At 38.6% G+C, this 26,871-nt stretch overlaps 1 protein-coding gene across 4 annotated transcripts; it reads right to left on the bottom strand.

Moving 5' to 3' along the window:
* Window positions 1-1,907: 1,907 nt before the first annotated feature.
* LOC121861495 (probable serine hydrolase) lies at window positions 1,908-22,624 on the bottom strand. 4 transcript variants are annotated; one of them, XM_042359289.1, is made up of 4 exons: window positions 22,519-22,624; window positions 16,795-16,946; window positions 12,263-12,492; window positions 1,908-4,233 (listed from the first exon to the last, which is right to left on the bottom strand). In XM_042359289.1, the coding sequence occupies exons 1-4, from the start codon at window positions 22,620-22,622 to the stop codon at window positions 3,619-3,621; spliced, it is 1,101 nt and encodes a 366-aa protein (XP_042215223.1). In that variant the 5' UTR covers window positions 22,623-22,624; the 3' UTR covers window positions 1,908-3,618. The 4 variants fall into 4 exon arrangements, with proteins under 4 accessions (XP_042215223.1, XP_042215224.1, XP_042215225.1 ...); XM_042359290.1 differs by lacking the exon at window positions 22,519-22,624 and adding an exon at window positions 22,252-22,383; XM_042359291.1 differs by lacking the exon at window positions 22,519-22,624 and adding an exon at window positions 22,020-22,203.
* Window positions 22,625-26,871: the final 4,247 nt, after the last annotated feature.

The following is a 26,871-nucleotide window of genomic DNA, read 5'->3' on the forward strand; positions in this document are numbered from 1 at the left end:
TCACAACCTAAGTTGATAATACCTGTACCTGTACTGTACTTGTGCAGTGTATTAAGTTTTAATGCTTACAATTGTATAAGTACTGTACAGTAATACAGTAATACTGTATCCGTTAGCCAGAATCCCTCAGACCCAGAATTCTCCGATAACCGGAATTGAAATTCTATCAGAAAATTGTTCCCAAAGCCATAATTTTCTGGAAAATTATGGCTTTGGGAACGATTTTCCAAGGGGAACATTTTCCGGAAAATTCTGAGAAAATTTCCCCGATACCTGGAACATTCCGTGGGTGGGGGAATTTATTTTTTTTTTTTGCGCGCGGGTTTGAGATGAAATCAGGCACATTTTCTGGAAATTTTGAGAATATTTTGCAGGTGCCCGGAAAATTCCGGGGATGGGGGATATTTTTCCGAGTTCGAGAGATGAAGTAATGAGCAATTTCTGGAGCTTCCGAGAACAATTTCCGTTACCTGGAGAATTACCGGGGTGAAGGATTTTTTTTTGGCTTTGAGAGAGTCATCTCATTACCCGGATATCTCATTTCCGGAAGTACTCTGGACCTTATTGTTCCAGCCAGCAGAGATTGTATCTCCATTAACCAGAATCCCTCTAACCCGGAACTCTCCGATAGCCGGAATTGAAATTTTCTTGGAAAATCATTCCCAGAGCCAGAAATTTTTGGAAAATTCCAGCTTTGGGAAAATTTTTCCGAGGGGCACATTTTCTGGAAATTTCAGAGAAAATCTTCCCATTACCCAAAAAATTCCGGGGATGGGGGGAGTTTTTCCGGGTTTGACAGATGAAAACCAGGAAAAATTTTCCGGAAATTGAGAGAAAGCTTCCGTTACACGGAAAATTCCAGGGGTGGGGGTTATTTTTCCAAGTTCGAGAGATGATGTAATGCGCAATATCTGAAATTTCTTGAGAGAATTTTTCCGTTACCTGGAAAATTTTGGGGTCGAGGGATTTTTTCCGGCTTTGAGAGATGAAATAATGCACCATTCTGGAACTTCCGATAAAATTTTTCCATTACCCAGAAAATTCCAGGGATGAGGGATTTTTCCAGCTTTGAGAGAGTTGTCTCGTTCCCTGGAAATCTCTCATTCCTGGAAGTGCTCTGCACCACCTGTTCCGGCTAGCAGAGTTATCACCGTATTCAGTACATGTTAATAATATTAATTAAGTATACAGGTACTGTACTGTACTTGTACTGTACCTATCAAAACGTAAGCACTTTTCACAAATGTTGGCAGAGGTTAATGATATAAATGTCTGATCTTGGTCTTTGATCCATAAAGCTTATATATTGTACACCCTCCCCCATGCCATTTGCAGGTGCTGCATGGTTGATTATTTGATTGTGGTATGTAATTACATCCCCGGTGACATAACAGCTTAGGTCATATGAGGTGCTGCATGAAGCTCAAGGGTGGTAAGTCTTATCTTACTCCAGCCATAACATTGATATTTCACTTTACTCCCAGTCCATTCCCATCAAGTACTACAAAACTTTATTTTTCACTTAATCCTCTTCAACACTGATCAGCCCAAATGTTTGGCTTTTAGCCTAAATTCCATAAATCAATCAACACTGATCGGTATACAGTATTAGCCACTTGGGTGGTTGGTCATGTCTTGTTATGCACTATTGGCAAGTACTGGGCATGCATTGGATCCAGAATGTACAGTATTTGAATCTTTGCCACTGTTGATCAAGTCTGGTCTTAAATGAGTTCACTCCCTTTCATTTTTTTCTCAGATAATGTCATCAGATCGAATTTTCCTTTCATAAACACTTTCTTATAACTACAAAAATAAAATCTTTGTATAACTCTTTGAGACCTACTGTGATAAAATGTGATGCTCCATGCACCTTGTGATAAGATTCGGTTTAGTGAAAGCCTTTCCCCATTTCATTTGTATAATATATAACTACAGTACTTACAATACAATGTAAAACTATTCATTTATTGTACAAAAAACAATTTCATACAAAAATTATAATTCATGTTCCAATTTTCAGTAATGAGTCACCCAAAAAAACTTTGGAGTATCCAAAATATGAGCATTGAAAAAGTAGTTTACAGCTACGAAATAAATGGGTAAAGAATTGTTACCTAATATACTGTAAACTCATAAATTTCAAAATGAGGCAAGTTTAGTATTAGTTAAATGTAGGGAAATAAAATAAAAGATGGTACAATGCTATACTGTACAGTATTGTAGATAGTGTTGAGACTACTGTATAAGCTCAACTCTCATGAGAATGAGAAATCCTCATACTGAAACCATTACACTCTTAAGAACATTATCTGTCTGATTAACTCTTGACATTGATGAGAGTAGGGCCTTTAAATAAGTGAGGTTTCTTGCCCTTGTCTGAAGCAATACAGTACTACTCATCCCATAAGGTCACTCATGGATGCCAATGTGTTGCAGGTGATTGCATACAAACTGGTCAGACCCTGATAAATTTATAACCACCTTGACCACTGGTTGCATGCATATTTGGTCAGCACTGGGTTTTCATGTGTGGCCTTAGGAAGGGCAGAAAAGCTTGACACTGGGGATTTTCAAGTTTTTTGTCTAAAGATACATAATGTTTGCAGAATTGAAGATTTGCCATACAGTATTATGTTGTAAGTTGAAGCTCCCAAGAAAATAAGAAATTGCATGCATTAAGGCAATAAAGCCAATACAAATGTAAATAAACAACAAAAAGTGGAAATAGCTGGAACATGTAAATACTGTAGTGTAGTGTAAACAATTTACACCTTTGTGTAATGGGTTTGAACCAAGGTCATCAAACGTGGTGGCCATGGTTCGAATCCGGCACCCAGAGGTGTAAATTGTTTACATTGATTTACTTGTGTATACAGTGTATTACAGGTTCTGATATGTAAACACTGTACTGTAACAAACCATCAGTGTGTCACAAAATGAATTTGGTTATGTTTGTAACATTCAACTACAGTATGTTCTGTAGCTCTAGACAAGACTACTGTATCTAAAACAATGGAGGGATCGTACACATGTCCCTCTAGTCTAGGTGGCCATTAAGTAGGCAAATACATGAAGTCTAAACCAGGACAATAACATAGCTAAACGTTCTCTGACCTTGCCTTGCTGTGGTTAAACATATACTGTATACAGAACTATATCTATAAAAGAATATTTATCTTGAATAAAAATATACAGAGGTATGTACAATAGTAGTGTACAGTATATGCATTTATACAATAATGACTACAATTAAAGTGATCATTCACTTTGGTCTTTGTGATCGAGTGTTAACTTTAGATACTATTCAACATCAGTCATCTTAATATACAGCAGAAAATGGCAGTGTAGCTTTAGAAAGGGGATGGGTAAATTTTAGTTAAATCTTTCTCAAACAAGTTCATATTAATCAAATTTAAACTTCTTATAAGTTGAAGACAGATGGATTTATCCAATTCTCACAGCAGTTTTCCTTCACCTTTTAGTTCTCAAAAATACAGTTAAACTGATACTCTGATATGTTTTACAATATACACGATGCTAGAAAACGAAATAACATTTCCATTTCCCTTATCAGTGGTAAAGTTAATTTAGATACCCGGTAACCGTGCTTATCTCTTAAGAAACGAGACTGTCATTATTTTGCATAAACTCACACAAAATGGGAGCAACAATTTCTGCGTTATTCAAGTGTACATGATGGCTGCCTTCTACGATCTTGTATATATATTTTTTAGCTTTTTTTTCATAGATGCTTAGCATTTCATTGTACATTTCCATGCTTTCATACAATGGCCCATTTGAACACTTGATAAGCAATAACTCGCATTGTATTCTGTTTGCAAATGCCTTCTGTTGTTCAAAGGTCATTCCAAAGATGTTTCTTGCTTTCAGCTGAGGGTCATAGTTGAAGGAATACAAACCGTCTGCATGTTTTGTTGATCCTCTCTTAAGTAAGATCTTAGCAGCCTCCTCACTTAAAGAATCCCCATAAGATTTTACCATCTTGTCTACCATGTCATTAAATTCATAACGTGGTGGGAGTCTTCCAATTTTGGATTCTAATGCTAAGAGATCTCCAATTCCTTGAGCAGTTTTCAGAGGTTGATCAGTAGCATCAACTGAAATGGGTTTGATGAGGTCTATCATTATTACTTTCTTAACTTTTTCTGGGAAAGTTCCTGCATACAATATGGAAGCACCACTACTCATACTGTGTGCCAAGAGGTTCACCTGGAAATGAAGATAAAATTTACAAATCTGCCATATCCGATTCTGAATCCAAAATATTTTCTACACAAATTAAATCCGATTGACCGTGTTCAGACAGGCAATGAGAACCTGAAAAATTAGTTACAAGATTTTATTAATTTGTTATTGATAGATCCTAAGCACTGATAATGTGCAGAACTGGAGTTTTTTTTAAACCCTCTACTTAATTACATGACTTAAAAACTATAATACAGTACAGTAGAGGTTGCTTTAAACCGAATTCGCACTAAATCGAAGTGTTGTTTCAATGGAATAATTTAGTTTGGTACTTGAGACGAACACAAAATACTAAAAAGACTGAGAGTCTACCCAGATGTACCTCAGCCCATCTCCTAGAATAAACAAAACATTGATTTTTGTTGTATTATGCTAAAACAAACACTCATAAATCAACAGCTAAAATTAAAGGATGCAAAATGGTCTGTACAGTATTCTAGCGATCAGCTGATGTGAGAGGGTGGTTGGGCTGGTGCTACACTCCACCAGCCTCTCGTCTGACTCGCCAAACACTTTCACTTTCCTCTCAACTTAGTTTTTCATTACTTCTTGCTGGCCCTTCCCTTGCCCCAACTGATAGTCTAGCCAGATGTACCTCAGCCCATCTCGTAGAACAAACAAACACTCATAAATCAACACAGCTAAAATTACGGGATGCGAAATGGTCTGTTTACTAGTGATCAGCTGATGTGAGAGGGTGGTCGCGCTGACGCTGCGCACCACCCGCCTCTCGTCCGACTCGCCAAGCACTTTCACTTTCCTCTTAACTTATTTTTTAATTACTTTATGTTATCTAAAATAGATTTTCACTCAACTTCAGTTAGGCAATTCATCCTCTGAAGATGCAGAGCTCAACTCGACCAGCTCATTATCCACATCACTGTCCAAATTGGTGCCCCCTTGAAGCACCATTTCCTCACTGCCATGCTTCCAGCACCTTGATTTTCTGATTCCAGTGTGACTGCTTGCCTTGATTTCTTGGTCTTTGGGGTAGTTAATGATGTAGTAGCTGGCCTCTTGGACATATCCGGTAGTGTCATGGTTGATGCACGTGGTAGAAGGAGATGGTGTCACACAATATGTCTGTTCACTAGAATGTCAGTGCGAGAACTGAGGATGCGCGAGGGTGGCGGGCAGCCGTTTAGCGTGCTCAGAGACGCTTGTGGTGGTAAACATTAGGCGCAAATTTTTTAACTGTGTGTATTTCCATATGTTGTGCCAGAATGACTCGCGTAAATAGGAAAGATTCGCTTTAAATTAATACTTTGTCCTTAATTGTGGGTGTCGCTTTAAATCAATAATTTTAAATTGAATCACTTTAAATCGATGTTCTACTGTATACAGTAAACCCTTGCCATTTGTGAGTTTACGATTCGCAGTAAGCAGATGGTGGCTAGCTTGCAAGCCTTTTCCCGCAGCACAACGAGTCACCCCATGCAACATCTCATGTTGTACTCTCAAAACTTTAGTGTTTCTGTGTGAAATGGCCCCTAAAAGACTGCCTAGTGTCAGTGCTAGTGGAGTGAAATGTAAAAGACATAAGTCAGTGATGACCCTGACAAAAAGGTTTTGTTATTAGACAAGTTAAAAGAGGGGATGAGTCCTGCCACGGCTGGTCAGGTGTTTGGTATAGGTATACAGTAGTGCACTAAGGTAGTATAAGTTGCTATTCGCAGTTTTGCCAATTCGCGCCATTTCTTGGAACCTATCCCTCGTGAATGGCATCAAAACAGCATCATGGCCCATATGTGAGGTCAGCAAAGTGCCTCCCTTCTGACTGTTATCAGGTGAACATATTAATGCATTAATATGGGAAACTTTAAAGAACTGTATTAAATTGCAAGTTGTAGGAATGCTGTTAGGCTAAATAGTTTGTATAATTAGCCTGAGAATTGAGATCATTTGTTAAGGTTTGTTTGTGCAATAACACGGTTATTTTTACCAATAGCATAGGGAAACCACTTTTAGCTGGTACAATACTGTATTGAGGAATGAAAAAAAAATTATGGCCAGTGTCTTATGGCTTATACTGAATAATATTGCTAAGAGAGGAAAGGAATATTTATAGAATCTGATGTTAGTACTGTACAGTATATCAGAAGGGAATGTTGTGCAAAACTTCAATGAGGGTGTATTTGCAATAGGAGTGTACTGTGAATGAAGGCAGCTAGAGAAATACTATATTGTAGTATACTACAGGTACTGTACAGCAATAAACAACACATTCTAACCATATTTCATTTCTTAGAGAAGCATTAGACATATTTAATATTGTACAGGATATTTCATTAAATAAGATTTTAAAGTTTAATAAGTATCAAATGAAGACAGTTGATCAGCAGATAAATACTTTTAGTTCCCCAACCTTAATAGATGGCAGCCTGCCATCGCCCAGCACTATGCCAACCAAACACAGGACGAGTCACCTTGAGTGAACAACTGCACTCCAGGAAGCAGTTGTTCAGACTCAAGGAGATGTATAATTTGTTAAAGTGTGTTGAATTGATGGAATGAGTACTGAAGTGAGAACAAATGGTGTCATAAGAATTATTTACTTTAATCTAGTCCTCACCAGTTGCTTGGCTAACATACCTATGGCACTGTAGTGTATCCCCATCACCTTTAGTATAAGAAAATCATTAAATATGTCTTGAATGTTTCATTTATTAGAGAAGCATTATTATAATTTTAATACTGTATGTTTCATTAAATAAGTTTTTAAAGGTTGAATAAATAAATATCACACGAAGACAGTTGATCAGTTTATGAAACTGTAATTTCCCCCACCCTCCATAGAAGGTAGCACGAGCAGGCACATCATCTGATAGCATGTACATTAGACCCTTGCCATTCGCGGGTTTGCGATTCGTGGCAAGCAGATGGCAGCTCTGGTGGCTAGCTTGCGAGGCTTTTCCAGCAGCGCAATGAGTCACCCCACACGCCTGTGATGTCTCCTCTCCCTCTGTTTGCGCTCACCCAGTACCTGTGACCTAGCATCTCGTGTTGTACTCTCAAAACTTTCGTGTCTCTTTGTGAAAATGGCCCCCAAAAGACTGCCTAGTGTCAGTGCTAGTGATACCAGTGGAGTGAAACATAAAAGGCAAAAGTCAGTGATGACCCTGACAAAGAAAGTTGAATTATTAGACAAGTTTAAGGAGGGGACGAGTGCTGCCGCGGGTAGTTGGTTATTAGGTGTGAACGAATCCACAGCGCGGTACATAAAGAAGAATCAACAAGTAACTCGTGATACTGTTCAAGCGAGTGCTTCTGCAAGTGCTAAAGTGGCGCAGGTTGTTTGTGACAAGAACATAGTGAAAACAGAGAAAGCACTGAACATTTGGATTGAGGACCACCAGCACTGCAAAAATGTTCCGATTGAAAGCAACGTGATTCGTGAGAAAGCTAAAAGTCTTTATGTTCATTTTTATGAGTTAACAGGTGGTAGAGGGGTTAGTGTGGCTACTGAACCAACTTTTAGTGCCAGTGAAGGTTGGGGAGGCTGCATCAGCTGACCACACAGCTGCAGATGCATTTCCCACCAAGTTAAAGAAAATAGAAGAAGAGAAAGGCTATAGACCTGAGAAAGTGTTTAATGCCAATGAATCCAGTCTGTATTGGAAGTAAATGCCTGGTAGAACGTACATAAACAAGCAGGAGAGGCGTGCCCCTGGGTTCAAGACAACCAAGGACAGTGATACTCATCTTCTGTGGCAGTGCAGCTGGTCACAGGATCAAACTTGGCTTGCTTTACCGCTCAGCAAACCCTAGGGCTTTAAAGGGTAAAAACAAGAACCTATTGCCAGTTTTTTGGCAGTCCTACAAAAAGGCATGGGTAACTGTGCAAGCATTCCTGTATACTTCGTCCCAGAAGTGGAAAAATACCTTGCTTCCAAGAAGATGGAATTCCAAGTGTTATTATTGATAGATAATGCACCAGGCCACACAGAAAGTTTGCAATTTAGCCATCCAGGTGTAGAGGTGGTTTTCCTACCCTCTAACACCACTGCTCTTATTCAACCTTTCAATCAGGGTGTAATATGCACCTTCAAGGCATATTACACCCGACGCTTTTTTGGTTGTATCTGTAGTGCTATGGACGCAGACCCTGACCTAGATGTTAGCAAGTGTTGGAAGGAGTTCAGCATTGCGGACTGCATTACCAACGTCAGTGAAACTTTCAATGAACTCAAACCAAAGACAGTGAATGCTTATTGACAAACCTTAAGGCCTGAGTGTGTGAATAACTTCCAGGGATTTTCGTCCATAGTAAAGGATGTGAATGACATTGTGAGTGTTGCACGTCAATTGGGTGGTGAGGGGTTTGTAGATATGGCTGCTGAAGACGTGGAAGAGCTGATTGGTGGGCATGGAGAGGAATTGACAGAAGAGGATTTGGAAGAGTTGGTAAAAAGTGCCAATGAAGATAAAGAAGAAGAAATTATGAAATTGCAACAAGAAGGTTGAGGCTTGGACAATTTGGGTGAACTATTTCGACAGGTGAAGATGGTAACTGATTTCATTGTTGACATTGACCCTTCCATGGAACGGAGCCTTAAGATTGTCTGAGGAATCAACCAGGTATTGTTTACATATCAGGAAATGTTTAAAGACCTCAAAGCAAAGAAGAAACAACTACCAATCACGATGTTTTTCAAGAAAGAACCAGCTACTACTGCTGGCACTCCACCCTCCTCCTCCAAGCCACCCAACACCTCACCACCCACTTCCCGGCCACGCACCACCTCCTGGTCGCGCGCCCCTCCACTACCCACCTCTCCACCACCCACCTGTGCATCACCCTCTTCCAACAGTGATCCTGATGATCCTCCTATGCTTTAGTAACCAGATGTCGCCCATGTACAGTGCACCATTTCATCCAGCTCCAAACTTCCACATACAAATGTAGGTATAGTATTGGTGACTTAAGTTTCTCATACACAGTATACTGTAAGTATATATTAGTGCACCAAAGTAGTATATAAGTTGCTATTTACGGTTTTGCCAATTCACGCCGTTCCTTGGAACATAACCCTCGCGAATGGCAAGGGTTTACTGTATTTAAAATTACAGTACAATACAGAACAAATATTTAATAATTTATTGCTACTTGCTAATTGTTGAAGGCATGAATATGAAATAAATGAATAATCAGTGACTAATCTATATTGTATGCATATTTCCATTATTTACCTAATGGCCACCCACTAGAGGTGGTCCTGATGAGGGACAGTGGCCTGTGTAAGATCCCTCCATTGATTTTGATCACTTCGTCAATAGCTATTTTGACGATCAGTACTGTCCTGTTCATGACTCCACAGCTTGGGCTGGTAGACCATCCCATAGGTCTACCACCCTCTATGTAAAGAAGTGTTTCCTTATGTTTGTTCTGCATGACAACTTGGCGAGTTTGTTCTTATAACCCTCTCTTGTTGGTAGTGTGTGCTATCACAAAGAAATGGCCCAGGTTCACGTTATCCATCCCTTTCCGGATTTTGAATGTTTCAGTGTGATCTCCCCTATTGTGCCTTGCCTGAAGGGTTGTTAGTCCTTAGGCCCTCAGCCTTCGTACTTGTATAATTGAGGTGACAATTCAGGAATCATGTTAGTTGCTCTGTGTTGAACCTTTTCTAGGAATATTAGGTTTATCTGGAGGGACGTATCTGAGATTTGTACAGTTGAAGAAGCATTTTCCTATTTTTGCATTCAAAGGTATGCCTTATAATTATTAAACCTTGGTTTTTCAGGAATGCAACCCTATTGTTAAACGAGGGATACCTGTACAATATCTTAAATCTTTATTCGATACACTGTACTGTACCTAAATATTTGTCAGTACAGTTTTACCCCGCCTAACGCGGTTTCACTTAACGCGTTTTCGCATATACGCGGTGCCTTGCCAAAGCTGAACTTTCACTTAACGCGGATTTTTTCCACATATACGCGGTGAGTGTCCGAGACGCTATTTTTAGATTTGCCCCACCCGCCACCCTGCCTGTTTTAGCTCATAAAATTCATACAAATTACCAGGCCAGAATATAATTTACATTGCTGGAATTCTTATAATTTGGTGATCATTTTGAATATAAACATCATATATTTTGCTTTAAACTTACAATTTTTAGATAAAAATTTTTCTCTAGGTAACTATGGTATCTTTTGTGCAAAATATATGACATTTATATTCAAAATATTCCTGGTCTTACAAGGAATCCAGCAATGTCAATTATATTATCCTAACTTTAGTTTGAGGTATTATTTATTAAAATTTAGTGGTTATCCCACACATCTCCTTGGGACGGTTGGTGGGGGGTGGGGGGGAGGGAGGGACCAACCGACCATCTGTTACCCTGTGAAGAATTATTATTTTTTTTTATTAACTGAAGATATTTGTTTTAGCTCATAAAATTCATACAAATTACCCGGTCAGAATATAATTTACATTGCTGGAATTCTTATAATTTGGTGATCATTTTGAATATAAACATCATAGATTTTGCTTTAAACTTACAATTTTTAGATAAAAATTTTTCTCTAGGTAACTATGGTATCTTTTGTGCAAAATATATGACATTTATATTCAAAATATTCCTGGTCTTACAAGGAATCCAGCAATGTCAATTATATTATCCTAACTTTAATCTGAGGTATTATTTAATACTAAATGTTAAAAACTCTGGAAGGGAGGATTGGTGGGGGGTGGGGGGGAGGGTTGGGACTGACCGCGCGGTTGGAAGAGGGGGGGAGGCAAGGTGGGGTACTTTGATTGACAGATAGTGTCATGAAGATTATTTTTTTTTTATTAACTGAAGATATTTGTTTTAGCTCATAAAATTCATACAAATTACCCGGTCAGAATATAATTTACATTGCTGGAATTCTTATAATTTGGTGATCATTTTGAATATAAACATCATATATTTTGCTTTAAACTTACAATTTTTAGATAAAATTTTTTCTCTAGGTAACTATGTTATCTTTTGTGCAAAATATATGACATTTATATTCAAAATATTCCTGGTCTTACAAGGAATCCAGCAATGTCAATTATATTTTCCTAACTTTAGTTTGAGGTTATCCCACACATCTCCTTGGGACGGTTGGTGGGGGGTGGGGGGGGGAGGGAGGGACCGACCGACCATCTGTTAGCCGGCTGTGTAGTGTGAGAGGGGGAGGGAGTTGAGTCCATTATTTGAATGGACATTAACTTGGCGACTGTATTTCTCTATTTCTCTTAAGTATTAATTGTGTGCATGTACCATCATAAAATTAAGATGTTATTTTTACTACAACATAGGTATGTGCCTTCAAAAAGTGGAGTTTGGGGGTCGGGCCGGTTTCTATTGGAATTAATCCCATATGTTCTGTTGTTCACTTAACGCGGATTTCACTTAACGCGGGACCCTCTGGGTTCAATTGACCGCGTTAAGTGGGGTACAACTGTACACTTTACATAGCTAGTGCTTAATTCTGCTTAATTTAAATTTTCTCAAATATTGTTACCGTCACAGTAGGATAAACTAGAAGAGAGAGGGAAAGGAAGACAGGAGAGAGACAGAGTGTTGACAACGAACTTTGCTGAGGTGCGAAATGTAAAACAGATGGCCCTCGCCTCGGGCTGACTCGCTCCCTGTGGGATTCAGAAGATAGTCTCTAGCCGTCCAGTGAGCTAATAAGTCCTACATTAGACTTGAAACATGCAAGTTTTTATATGGTTAACACCCTACTCTACTCAAATATATCATCTGTATTTGTTAATAATGAAGGAACGTACAAATGAATTAATTATCTCGTTTGTAATTTGCACTCTGCAGGTTTTGACCGAATAAAAAACAACCGAGTCCTACGTGCAAGGGTCTCATTGTCCCACAGTTGCTCATTGGGCGGTTACAAATATAATTAATACATTTTTATTTGTTCATCATGCAACCTAAAAAGTGATCTACATATTCTCTTCAGTTCCTAATTTGTTAAGGTCATCTGTATCTCGGCTCACCTCACTCAACCCGAAGTGCTGCACGACTCGTTCTATAACAAGTAACAAGTTTGAAAAATGGTGTGAAGTTCCGGAAGGCCTGTGAGATGAGAGGCCATGACCAGGTAAATCTATGGAGATCAAAGAGACATTTTTGGGAAGCAGAGGAGCCAATTTGTCCCAGGTCCCTGCATTGTCCATCCACCCATGGAGACCTACAAAAGGTATTCCTCCTTCATTCCATACTTTTCCTGAAACAAAATGAGGAAAACATTTAAAAATTCTGGAGAGGGAATGAGGCTCTACAGATGTAAGTTTATATCTGGTAAAGATACTAATTTATCAGACTTGGATTATATTACCTTCTAAAAGGATCTAATTGAAGAAATGACAAAGGCAGGATACAGGGTTGACCAAATCATCCCCTTAACACTGTGCAAAGTGTCACTCTTTATCAACCCAAATCAAAATTTTTTCCATGTTCAAGGGACCATAACTCACTTAATCTCATATCAAAATACTGTACTGTACTCTGCTGTTACCTGCTAGGATTTGGGTCACATTAGGTCGAAGGAGTCAGTGACAGTGTTAGCCTTGATCACCAAGTGTCAGTGCTGACATGATTATGACCATAACTAATCCCACATTACTGTTGCCTTCATTTACAGATACATTTTTACCGAACCTTTAAGTAGTTCCTTGCTATATTCAATTATACTTACACTTTTTTGCTTACTGGTATACATGGCTAACATACAAGGGGCAGTTAATAAACTATCTCCACTACCCCCACAACTACTGGATGTCACTAACTATTTTATTTGTCTAACACCAGGTTTTGCAATTCAGGAGAAATTTTTTGGTTACACTTGAATGCTTGGGTATACATTTGTTTAGTTGCTGTGGTGCAATTCATTTTTTCAAAGTAAAAGTTTAAAGTATGATACCTAAGAAAATTAATGACCTTGGCAAAAAAAAATTCATAATACCCCCTGTATAGTAGAACCCTGGTTATCCGACTTCTATGGGGATTGAGAGGTTTGATAAAGAGATTTTCTGGTTAGTTGAACCTCACTTTTTGATCCCCCAATAAATCCTACAGTGTGACAGGCTGACTTTGCAAATTCGTGTCTCCGAAAAATGGAATTCTTTAACATTTATTCCACTCTGTATAAACAACGTGGGTTAGAAACTCTAAAAGTTGTGGAAAAATCATTACAATACTGTACTCTAATGTGGCTCAGAAAAAAACAACAACTGTGAAATAACAAAAATGAAGAGCACAGGTGTGTATGTGTGGGAAATGAAGGCGGTGGGCAATACCCATGGAGGTATAATAGGGTGCAGGCGGCATGAGCAATGTAGACAGTTCAAGTGAGTGAAGCCTGTCAGCCGCGCAGCTGCTACTTTTTGATTGGCAAGAGCTCGCTGCCAGCAGGCACTCCTCACAGTACTGTAAGCACACATTGTGCTAATGTTTATTAAAAAATGTATTATTTAACCTTTAAGCCCTAGGTTAAGTTATGGCAGTACCCCCGTGGGGATAAATTGAGAAAAAATAAATTTTTCCAAAAATAATAAATAATAAAAATAAATAAATAAATATAAAAATAAATAAAACTGGTGGGAAAATCGTGAGGAGGATGTTCTGGAAGCGTCACCGGGGCCTAAGGGTTAATCTGAAAATATTGAGGCAATACATTAAACACTTATTAATCACAGAAATATACACAAATACAGTAAAACCTCGATTAACCGACTTTCGGATTAACCAATCCTGGACCCTAAAAATAAATAAATAAATAAATAAATGGACGTAAAATAAAAAAATAGGAATACTCGATTGTATTAGGATTTCATTACCTAAGAAATTAATGACCTTGGCAAAAAAAAATTCATAATACCCCTGTATAGTAGAACCTGGTTATCCGACTATATGGGGATTGAGAGGTTTGATAAAGATTTTCTGGTTGGATTGAATTTCCTTTTGATCTAATAAATCTACAATTAATGACAGGCTGACACTGCAATTCGTGTCTCCGAAAAATGGAATTCTTTAACATTTTATTCCTCTGTATAAACAAATGGGTTAGAAACTCTAAAGTTCTATTGGAAAAATCATTACAATACTGTACTCTAATGTGGCTCAGAAAAAAACAACAACTGTGAAATAACAAAAATGAAGAGCACAGGTGTGTATGTGTGGGAAATGAAGGTGGGCAATACCCATGGAGGTATAATAGGGTGCAGGCGGCATGAGCAATGTAGACAGTTCAAGTGAGTGAAGCCTGTCAGCAGCGCAGCTACTGCACGATTGGCAAGAGCTCGCTGCCAGCAGGCACTCCTCACAGTACTGTAAGCACACAATGTTTATTAAAAATGTATTATTTAACCTTTAAGCCCTAGGTTAGGTTACAACTTGCTGGCAGTACTATGGGGATAAATTGAGAAAAAATAAATTTTTCCAAAAATAATAAATAATAAAAAATAAATAAATAAATATAAAAATAAATAAAACTGGTGGGAAAATACGTAGGAGGATGTTCTGGAACGTCACCCGGGGCCTAAGGGTTAATCTGAAAATATTGAGGCAATACATTAAACACTTATTAATCACAGAAATATACACAAATACAGTAAAACCTCGATTAACCGACTTTCGGATTAACCGCCGATCCTGGACCCCTAAAATAAATAAATAAATAAATAAATGGGCAATAAAATAAAAAATAGGAATATCGATTGTATTCGATTTTTCCGTATCTCAGTGCATATAGTGCTTAGATTAAAAAAAATGTTTGTTTACTCAGTGCATATAGTGCTTGAAATAAACAAATCTTATACTGTATATTGTTTACACAATAATATGCATTTTATGGAAAAATATATTGCACGTAGATATGCTAAATACATAATTATATGAATAGAGGTACTTAAATGAGGTAGGTTACTATTAACCGACCTTTTGGATTATCCATTGGCCCCTTCCCCCCATATGTGGGCGATTAATCGAGGTTTTACTGTAGTACAATACACTTCGGTGTAAAACAGAATGTAGACTCTGCAGTACAGGACTTTACTGGCTACTACAATGAATCAGTTTTGTATATATATATATATATATATATATATATATATATATATATATATATATATATATATATATATATATATATATATATATATATATATATATATATATATACAGTGAAACTTCACTTTACGCGGTCAATTGAACCCACGGCGGCCCGCATAAAGCGAGAAACGCATAAAGTGAGCAACATAACATATGGGATTAATTGAAATAGAGACCGGGCCGACCCCCAAACTCCACTTTTTCAGACACAATACCTACGTTGTAGTAAAAATAACTTCTTAATTTTATGATGGTATGCACACAATTAATAATTAAGAGAAATATCAATAATATTAGGTTTTTTAACACTTACATTAGTAGAAAAGATGGCTGGGCACACGGGGATGGGGAGTTGGTTCCGAGGCAGAGGGCAGATTATTGGCCTTCACCTGTATCACTTGTATCAATTGTATTACTATCCACCACAGAGGCTTGCAGGGCCTCTTTGTCAAACCCCTCAAAGTCCATGTAAGTCCATATCCTCACTATCATTATCACTATCACTGACTTGGGCCGGCTGTGGTGGGTGGCGGGTGAAGAACTCGGTAATGTTTTGATGACTGGGCGACCTTGGGCGCACCCTGCCCGCGCCGCTCTCCGCGTAAAAGAGTACATGCACCGCGTAAAGTGAGCATTCCGTGTTCGGCAGGGTACCGCGTAAAGCGGGGTTTTACAATATATATATATATATATATATATATATATATATTATATATATATATATATATATATATATATATATATATATATATATATATATATATATATATATATATATATATATATATAGCAAATTCCGGTAATTGAAGATTTAGTTTCTTTTAACATACACAGGCCTACTGGCATAAATTTCAGGGTCTAAATAGAAGGAAGAACTGAAGTGGGCCTGGAGTCTTAAAGCTTGGCTATACAGTACCTAATAGAAAACCAAGATGGAGTACTGTACTGTGCCAGTAAAATTTGCAATGAGACTGTAAGCTGATCTTTGATATCTAATTAAATAGAGGATATTTGCATAGCAATGCAGTACAGGTATCTGGTTAATATTATACAGCAATTAACAAAAATATCTAACTAGTGAACAAACTGTTAATATTATCCATGAAACAAAATTCTTCTAATTTCTTATTCCAGGGTATATTTTATCATTAGAGGAAACTTTATACACTACAATAGCTATTGTTATTATTTCTAATGAAGTTTTGTTGAATATCAAAACCCCAAAATGTAGAGGAAAAAATAATTTCCTGTACAAAATTGAACTACAGTGTCACATGATAAATGCTAACATAGACACAGTAATACAGTATGCCATACTATATAAAGTTCAGGGTTAATCTGAACAGTTTCTGACAATCAAAATTAATAAAAAAATAATAATAATAATAATAAAAAATCTTGCATTTTTAAAACTTACCAGCAATGTGACCAGATGGAATTGGTATTATTATTTCCTTGGGTGTTCCAGAGTCTGACATCTTCATGGAAGTTGATATATTTCTCAGGTTGAGCACTTTTAAGGGTATACATGAACTAGTCCCATGTCTCTTGATATTCAAAAAATTGCTTCTGAAAGTTACACAAGGTACTAATGAAATACTGTATATGTTTTAAAGCAAATAAAAAATATCATTTGGTAGGTCAGTACAGTACAAGGATTGAATATACAATACAGTACGGTTTAAGAATTAAAATAGCATATAAACAGACAAGGATCAGGAGCAATTTGAAAATTATATAAGCACCTCGAAGTCCATTAATCAGTCAATTGTATAATATATATACAGCTACTCCTTGACTTACGACATACTCGACCTACGACCACTCGCACATACGAAAGCCGCAGTCGGTACCAAAAATTTTTCAAATGACGCGCGTATTTTCTAGACCGAAACGTTTCCGTCCCGTACGAGAGCGTCATGTGGGCCGGGTCGCGTTGCCTCGTGGCTACAGCACCCACGCCGTAGAGCGCTTAGTTGGTGTTTAGCCGTCGTTGTTGTCGATAGTGATCACGCTGTGTACTGACAATATTTTCGTTTCTAATTTTCTTTAGAATGACTGTCAAGCGTAGAAGTGAGAGTGCTGGTGGTGCTCAGAAGAAAAGGAGACAATCAATTACTTTTGAGACAAAATTGAAGATAATAATGCAGTATGAAAATGGAAAAACGGTAGCAACCATTTCACGCGAATTAGGCTTCTCGTACTCAACCATATCAACAATTTTGAAGAACAAGGAACGTATTTGTGAGGTAGTGAAAGGATCAGCACCTATAAAGGGAACAATAATAACGAAAAAAAGACAAGGTCCCATTCATGAGATGGAAAAATTATTTGTGATATGGATGGAAGATGAGATACAAAAGCGTGTACCCTTAAGCCTTCTAACCCTACAGGCTAAGGCAAGAAGCCCTTTCGAAAGCCTGAAGGAGCAGGCAGAAGATGAGTGCGACCAAACCTTCACAGCAAGTCATGGGTGGTGCCAAAGGTTTAAGAATCGTTACAGTTTGCACAGTGTAAAGGTGAGTGGAGAGGCAGCAAGTGCTGATGTGGGTGCTGCCGAAGCTTTTAAGGAGGAGCTAGATCGTGTCATCGAGGAGGGAAATTATTTGCCAGAGCAAATATTTAATGTGAATGAAACAGGCTTATTATGGAAGCGCATGCCAGAACGGACATACAACCAGAAAGAGGCGAAAACAAATCCTGGATTTAAGGCATTCAAGGACCGAATCACACTTCTGTTGGGGGGGGGGGGGATGTAGCGTTCTAACCTACAATGGTATGAACATGCCTCTAACTACTGTATACTGGGTTCAATTCCAATCCCGGGTCAGATGTGAGAAGGGCGTTATCCACTCCGACCCTACCAAGCATCATAGGTTTTCTCCGGGTCCTGGTTTTCTCCTGTAATAACATTGGACAGTGAAGGTTAGAACAGACCAAGTGCCTGAATGGTTAGTAAGCTGATACAAGGTTAAATGATAAATTAAATAGCCAAACTTTCTAATCTACCCTATCATTCAACCTAACTTCCTCGCCATATGTTTTAAATACTGTAACGTCTTTCTAACCACCCCACACTTTCTAAACTTCAGCCAGAGTGATTTTGAAAGAACTCACACTAGGTGCCATACCTAGTGTGAGTTCTTTCAAAATCAGACTTGACCAACACTGGAACAGGTTCAGATACATTCAGGAACCATTGCATCCCCAATACTTGCGAATATAGCATAACAGAGACGTAAGCGACTGCCCAAACTGCTAACTAGCCGATAAGTGGTGAAGAGGATAAAAGCTAAACCTTTTTAATAACACCAAAATTCTTTTCTAACATAACTCTAACCAAATTAAAACTTATAAGTGAACCAAACTTTATAAACTAAAAAAAAAAGAGGAGGCTTTTTCATCCAACCAAATTTTATAATCTTACCAAACAAATTTGGTATTAATGGAATATCCACTACAAAAGCTAGCTTGGTAAACACCTTTCATCTTTTACAACAACTTTAGGTTTAGGTTACATTATGGTTAGGTTTGTTTCATTTTCTAAGGTTTGGTAATGTGGTTTTCTGATGTGATTCTAGTGATTTTGCCCTCCATTTCTCCTGCAAATCACTCATCCCCCCCCCTCCCTCCACCCAAAAACCCTGCTTCCCCACGGGTCCTCAGGATCGTGGTAGGGGGAAACTTTAAAAGCAGGTGAATCTTGATGGAAATGAAGCTCAAATTTATTCAAATCGCACTAAAAAAAATAAAAATGGAAAAACACATTGCTGAAATAAAAATCACTGCTATGTGGGTCTTCCAAATTTACCACACATTTAACTTAACTTTCTAACTTACCCAAACTTTTAAATTTAGCTAAACTTTCTAGCCTCACTAATCTTTAAAATTAACTAAACTTTCTAACCTAACCAAACTTAATCTGTACTAAACTTTTTGGTAAAATTTCACTTGTTGCTACTACAGTATATACGAAATTGTAGTTGAAACTGTTTTTCCAGTGGTTTTTGATGTGTTATGAACGAATTTGACCTTCATTTCTGGTGCAGATCAATAGTTTCTGAGATTAGCCCCTCCTCCCATCTCGGAATCTAGAGATTTTCTATAAAAATCAAGTTAAAAAGTGTTCAAAACCATCGAAAAAACAAAACCCTAACGAACCTAAATTAAACTAACTGGGGAGCTCCACAATGGTTCAATGTTCTGGGTGTGTTCCACCACGTACGAACATACACACTAAAATGTTAAATATCTCACTAAAACATAATTTGTGCCAAAAATGCCATTGAAGAAAAGTGTCTTAGAATTGTCAAAACTACTGATTGCAACTATAAAATTCCCAAGATGGTGTAGTGACAAGTGAAATAACACCAACTTTTTAACCTAACCAAACTTTCAACCCAATATAAATATTTCTACCTAACCAGATTTTTATAACTTGATTTGGTTAATATTGACAACTGACCAACTAATGAGTTATTTGTTTTGGTGCTTATTTTCTTACTATATTTTCATCAGTGAATACTGATATGATAATTATTTCCTGTGCAAATGCTTCATTTGGTACATATTTAGGCGCCTATGGTGTGCTCTAATTTGTCTTCTTGGCACTGCGCTCCTTGTTGTGCTTTCCTGCATCAGTTTCATTTTACCATGGCATGTGAGGGTGTCACCGGTCATATATGGACGTAATTTGCGAAGTCAAAGCGAAAGACGATCTCGCTCTCCAATTATTCAAAGACCACGGCATCCTTCCTTCCAAAAGAGACTGTCCAGATGGCGGAAATCCCTGTTTTACAACCAGAGAGGAATTTGGTCTAGTGTAACAAGAAACTGTACCTGTTCTGCCACATTCACTGAGATTATGGCACAATCCTTCACCACTTCCTCAACGCTGTGGCTCGTCGCTTTCCCCCGTTTCAGTAACAGTAAGTTTGCCCACGGCAGGTGTTGAGTTATGCTAGGCTTTGTTAAAATTAGGTTAGGTTATTTAAAAAAAAAAATGTGCACAAACTATGAGTGTCCTCTATAAAACACAGTGAAATTGTGGAGTTATTATAATCATTTACTATGCAAAATCGTCAGCAGGTAAGTCGTCAATAATTACCTTTAACATGACTGAACTTTCAAATAAGTCTAAATTTCCTTACAGTCAAACTGGTTATTATTCGGTTTAGAATATCTTCAAATCACATAGAAACACTTAGTTTTAGGTAATTTCTACCTCGTATATACTGTACATAACTCAACCCTTGAAGCCTCTTGGAAATGCAATTCTTTCAGAAAAATCGCACAAGTGAGGAACGCCTAAGAAATTATATCAATAAATTTCTACGCGTTTTCTACCCCGCTGAGGTTTGAGCCCCCAACGTAGAGGTTGGGTTAGGTTAAGGTAGATTAATTTAGTGAAAGTTAGGGGTCTAGATGTTTAGTTTCTGATGTATTTGGATGTCGGTCCGACACCAAATACTAGTCGAGGTTCGGTTAGGTTACCGCGTAGGTTAGGTTAGGTACATGCACTCGATCTATTAACTCAGATTAAATTAAGTATACCGAATTTTTGTGACTTCGTGACACCAAATACCAGTCGAGAAGTGATTGGCAGTCCGATTTATTCTTGTAGGACCATCAATTGACTTCATTGTGGCTACATTTGGGTAATTACTAGCTCCCTCGGTACATGCACGCGATCTATTAACTCAGATTAAAGTAAGTTTTCCAATTTTTTGTGACTTTGTGACACCAAATACTAGTCGAGAAGTGATTGGCAGTCCGATTTATTCATGTAGGACCATTATTTGACTTCATTGCGGTTACATTTGGGTACATTTGGGTAATTAGTCGGACCCATTTGGATGTATTTTGTTCAGATCTCGCCTTCGTTTTTTATGGAAAATAGCAGTTATTTATCAAGGATGACTTGCAACTTTTTTTTTTTTTTTATAAAGTGACGCATTTCCCATGGAAACGAAGATCAGATCTAGGCAAAACACAGCAAAATACATCCGAAATCAAACATCTCACGAACAAATTCGAGGGTGTGATAAAACGAATATTTACTGTCAAACTTTTTAACCTAGTCATGTCTTCTAAAGCTTTTTGTTTAACCTAATTCCTAACAAATTCAAACTAAGCACTCCAATTTTCCGAACACACTCAAACTTTTTATTATACTGTAATCAAATTTTACCTATCCAACCTAGCAAAACTTTACAATTTGCTGAAACTAATAAAACTAACCAAGCTTTCTAACAACAAAGGTTCCTAGCATGGTTCCATGACAAAACCCCAACTGGTTTGTCATTTGTCAACACTAACCTAACCTAACCTAAGCTTAAAAGTGTTTTATTTTATATTTTATATATGTGACGGGGGTTTTGTCCGTTGGGGTTTTATCCGGTCACCTTCCTAGCATACCCTGTAACTCCCCACTAAACCTTCAAAGCTAATTGAATATTCTAACGGATCCTAAATGAACCTAACCTAACATATAATGAACTTCGTAACCTTATCAGTTATTAAGTTATACCTTAACACATCACACCCAATCAATCTTTCTAACCAAACCAGATTTCCTAACTTAACTTTGATGCTCTTAGTGCTGAGCTCATAACTGAAGATGGCATTCTTTTCACAACTTACTTTAAGTTATAGACTGTAGATGTCCCCTCTATAATTCACCTCTTACTAACGTTAAACAGCCTGCTCTTGAGATGCCCCGAGTGGCCGAGTTACCTGGACCAACAGTAGAAGATATGGAGATAAAGACTGATAAAAGTAACTTTTTATACATTGTTTGAAACTCAGCCTTATTTCTTATGTTAAAAACCCCTGCATTTAAACGCTATCGTCAGTTTGCAGCCGTAAACATTACCCATAACACGAAGTAACAGCACTTAAAATTCGCTGAACACCCATTGTCACTACAGTAGAGTGCCAGCTCTGCTTGTGTTTGTATGTTTTATATATTTTTTTTACTACTATTGATAGGGCAGTGCCAGCCAACCCCGATATCACGATGGTAGTCTGAAGACGCGGTAGATTTGATAATCATGTTATTTTTTTATGTGCCCAGTAAAGAACCGGTGAAATTTTTATTATTTATAACGCAAAAATTACCAAACGAAAGCAGGTCACTTACAGAAACTTACTGCGTCTGTGTACCATCTTGAAATTGCAATCAAATGTTTTTTTTTTACCCAAACCATTATTAGAGACTGTAACGATGACAGGCAAAGCTGGCATTTTTATTATTCCCATTTTCTCTTGAGTTTTATTTTGACGTGGACTAAAATTAATTTGTACAAGTACGCAAGGACATTTTTTTTAAATAGGTAAAAATATTACTTTGTATGTTAGATTTATTTTTATCCTTCAGTGGACCACTGGGGAATGGGCTATGGACCACATGGAAGTCCACTTGTGATTCATGGACAACAGGTTAAGAACCCCCTTCTATTATCTCCAGCTGGTTGCTCTCGGTTTGTTTTTCAAACCTTTAGTGTAATCTTTATTTATCTTATCTATCGATGAAGTAAAATGTATCTTTTAAGTGATTTGTGTTCTATTCAATTTTAAAGAATACAACTTAACATATGCATGGCCTCATCCGCAGGAGATAGCAGTCTTCAATTTTTTTCAATTGTTTATTCCTTGATAGAGGAAGCGGGATCCTAGTGCTGTTTTCTTTTTTCTTTTCCTTAATCCTCTTCACCACTGGTCAGCTCGTTAGCCGCTTGGGCGATCGGTCACGTCTCTGGTACGCACTGTTGGCAAGTACTGAGCATGCGCTGGCTCCTGAATGTATCTGAACCTGCTCCAGTGTTTGTCAAGTCCGGTCTTACTTTTACTTTTTACTTTTATCCTCTTCGCCACTGATCGGCTTGTTAGCCGCTTGGGCGATCGGTCACGTCTCTTTTCATTTATATTCTTCTCCAAAAGATTGGCTCGCTAGCCGCCCGGGGGATCGGTCACGTCTCTGTCACGCACTGTTGGCAAATACTGGGCAGGCACCGGCTCCTGAATGTACCTGAACCCGCTCCAGTGTTGGTCAAGTCTTCTCTCGAAAGAGCTCACACTCGGTGCCGTCACAACACTCTCTGGTAGATTGTTCCAAGAGTTTACAACCCTCACTCCGAAAAAGTTTGCCCTCACGGTTTTCTGGACTTGCGGCTTCTTCAATCTTGAGCTGTGACCCCTTGTGGGGCGAGCGTCCGCCAGCTCCAAGTAAGGACACTCAACTGAGTAGTGCCCCCTGAGATGCTTATACACCTCAACTAGGTCCCCCCTTGCCCGTCTGTAGTATAAGCTAGGCAAGTTCAGGCGCTCCAATCTCTCAGGGTAGCTGAGGTGCCGAAGTGCAGGCACCAGTTTGGTGGCCCTCCTTTGAACATTTTCAACCAACTGACAGTCCCTAGCATATCTCGGGGACCAGATGGGGTGACAGTACTCCAGATGGGGAAGCACTTCACTCCTGAAGATCGTCACGAGGGACGGACCGTCTAGATATCTGAACGACCTTCTTATAAGACCCAATAATTTATTTGCCTGATTTACCTTCTTCTCACAATGGCCCGAGAACTTCAGCTCATTGTCAACATACACACCTAGGTCCTTCTCACACACAGTCTCAACTAGTGCATTTTCTTCATCCCGTTGGGACATATGATACGCCTCCTTACCGTTGGTACGCCCCAGGTGCATCCTCTTACACTTCGTGACATTGAATCTCAGCAGCCATTTCTTCGACCATTCCTGGAGCCCACAGAGGTCCTTCTGCAGCTCTTCACAGTCCGCTTGGTTCTTAATTTCCCGAAATAACTTGCCATCATCGGCAAACATTTGTATGGAGGAGTGTACAACGTCAGGCATGTCATTTATGAAACAAACAAACAACAGCGGGCCCAATACACTACCCTGCGGTACCCCACTTGTTACAGGTACAGATGACGATTTCGTGCCATTAATCACCACACATTGCTTGCGGTCATGTAGAAAGTCTTCTATCCACGCTAGGACATTTCCCCGAATTCCGTACCCTTCCAGTTTGATTTTCAGCCTTTCGTGGGGTACACTGTCGAAAGCCTTGGCAAAATCTAGGTAAATATTGTCGATATTACCACCCCGTTCTAGAATATGGGTCCAAATATCCAATACCTTGAGCAATTGTGTTGAGCAAGAGCGCCCCGGCATAAAACCGTGTTGGCAATCTTTTACAAGGTTGTTTCGTAGTAGATGTTCCATCGCGGCATCTCTGATAATACTCTCAAGTACTTTACATATTATGCTGGTCAGGCTCACCGGTCTATAGTTGTTCGTGGAATGACTATCGCCCTTCTTGAAGATAGGACTCGCATAAGCCACTTTCCATTCACTGGGGACCATTTGTTCATCCAGGCATTTACAAAACAGAATCTTCAGGGGCTCTGCAAGCTCGTTGCACAGCTCTCTTAGCACTCTAGGAGCTTACACTCGGTGCCGTCACAACACACTCCTGTAGATTGTTTCAAGAGTTCACAACTCTCACCCCGAAAAAAGTTAACCCTCACAGTTTTCTGGGCTTGTTGCTTCTTCAACCTTGAGCTGTGACCCCTTGTGGGGCGAGCGTCCGCCAGCTCCAGGTAAGGACACTCGACTGATTAGTGCCATTTGAGATGCTTATATACCTCAATTAGGTCTCCCCTTGCCCATCTGTAGTATAAGCTAGGCAAGTTCAGGCGCTCCAATCTCTTAATGTAGCTGAGGTGTCGTAGTGCAGGCACCAGTCTGGTGGCCCTTCTTTGAACATTTTCAATCAACTGATAGTCCCTAGCATATCTCTGAGACCAGACGGGGTGACAGTACTCCAGGTGGGGAAGCAATTCACTCCTGCAGATCGTTACGACCTTGTAAGACCTAATAATTTAGCTGCCTGATTTACCTTCTCGCAATGGCCCGAGAACTTCAGCTCATTGTCAACATACACATAAGAACATAAGAAAGTGGGATACTGCAGGAGGCCGACTGGCCCATGCAGGGCAGATCCCTTTCACACCCATCCCAACACTTCCATGTGCCTATCCAACTTCGTCTTGAAGCTCCCTAGCGTCCCCGATCCTACTATAGCACTCGGTAGCCTATTCCACATATCCACAACTCTATTACCAAACCAGTGCTTGCCTATATCCTTTCTGAATCTGAATTTATCTAATTTAAAGCCATTTGTTCTAGTTATTTCGTTATTACTGAGCTTCAGAACATCTTCCATTTTACCCTTGTTAATCCCACTTACCCACTTGAACACCTCTATCATATCTCCCCTAACTCTACGCCTCTCTAATGAATGCAAGCCTAAGCTTTTCAGTCTTTCTTCATATGGAAGGTTTCTAATATTATGGATCATTTTTGTCATTCTTCTTTGTACTCTCTCCAAAGAATCTATGTCCATTCTATAATAAGGACACCAGAATTGAACCGCATAATCCATGTGTGGCCTCACTAATGCTAGGTAAAGTTTCAAGATAACGTCAGCAGTTCTGTTACTCACACTCCTAGATATGAACCCAAGAATCCTGTTTGCCTTGTTGCGAACGCTAATACATTGTTTTCTAGGTTTCAAGTCGTTGCTAACAAATACACCTAGATCTTTTTCACAATCTGAGTTTTCTATTTCCGTGTTACCTAGTTTATACTTAACGTTTGTATTCGTCTTCCCTATCTGTAGTACCTTGCATTTATCAGTATTAAAATTCATTTGCCAGTCTACTGACCACTCATGTAAGGTATCTAGATCTCTTTGAAGGTGTTCAAAGTCACTGTCTGAATTTATTACTCTCCCCATTTTGGTATCATCTGCAAATTTACTAATCCTACTACTTATACCTAAATCAAGATCATTAATGAATATAACAAACAGCAGAGGGCCTAATACAGATCCCTGGGGAACTCCGCTTTTGACTGCACCCCAGTCTGACTTAAATTCATTTATGCTGACTCTTTGTTTCCTACCAGTTAACCATGACCGAATCCATTTTAATAATGATCCACCTATTCCATGTGCTTCTACCTTCCTTATCAATCTCTCATGAGGGACTCTATCGAATGCTTTACTGAAATCTAAATAAATTATATCATATGACTTATCATTATCTACCGCTTCATATACTTCTGAGAAAAAGCTAAGCAAATTTGTGAGACAAGAACGTCCCTGGGTGAACCCGTGCTGAGAAGAATGAATTAAGTTGAATGTTTCAAGGTGGCTTCTGATTTTCGTAGCAATAATTGACTCTAGCAACTTGCCTATGATTGACGTAAGACTAATGGGACGGTAATTTGATGCAATTGATTTATCACCTTTTTTGAAAATCGGAACTACATTTGCAAGTTTCCAAGCTTCTGGCACTAGGCCCGATTCTAATGACTTATTAAATAAAACTGCTAATGGATTACTCAACTCATCTCTACATTCTTTTAATATTCTAGCATATACCTCGTCTGGACCAGGCGATTTATGAGG

Source organism: Homarus americanus, unplaced genomic scaffold (genome assembly GCF_018991925.1).
Source record: "Homarus americanus isolate GMGI-L3 unplaced genomic scaffold, GMGI_Hamer_2.0 scaffold24260, whole genome shotgun sequence".
Taxonomy (NCBI): domain Eukaryota; kingdom Metazoa; phylum Arthropoda; class Malacostraca; order Decapoda; family Nephropidae; genus Homarus; species Homarus americanus.

What these genes read in the sequence shown, in the direction of transcription:
- LOC121861495 (XM_042359289.1), bottom strand. Translation starts at nt 22,622, where the DNA reads ATGCCAGCTTTGCCTGTCATCGTTACAGTCTCTAATAATGGTTTGGGT. An exon ending in TCCATCTGGTCACATTGCTG is followed by an intron (nt 12,493 to 16,794) that starts GTAAGTTTTAAA and finishes ATTTTGTTTCAG; the next exon opens with GAAAAGTATGGAATGAAGGA. An exon ending in AGCACTTCGGGTTGAGTGAG is followed by an intron (nt 4,234 to 12,262) that starts GTGAGCCGAGAT and finishes CTTCATTTCCAG; the next exon opens with GTGAACCTCTTGGCACACAG.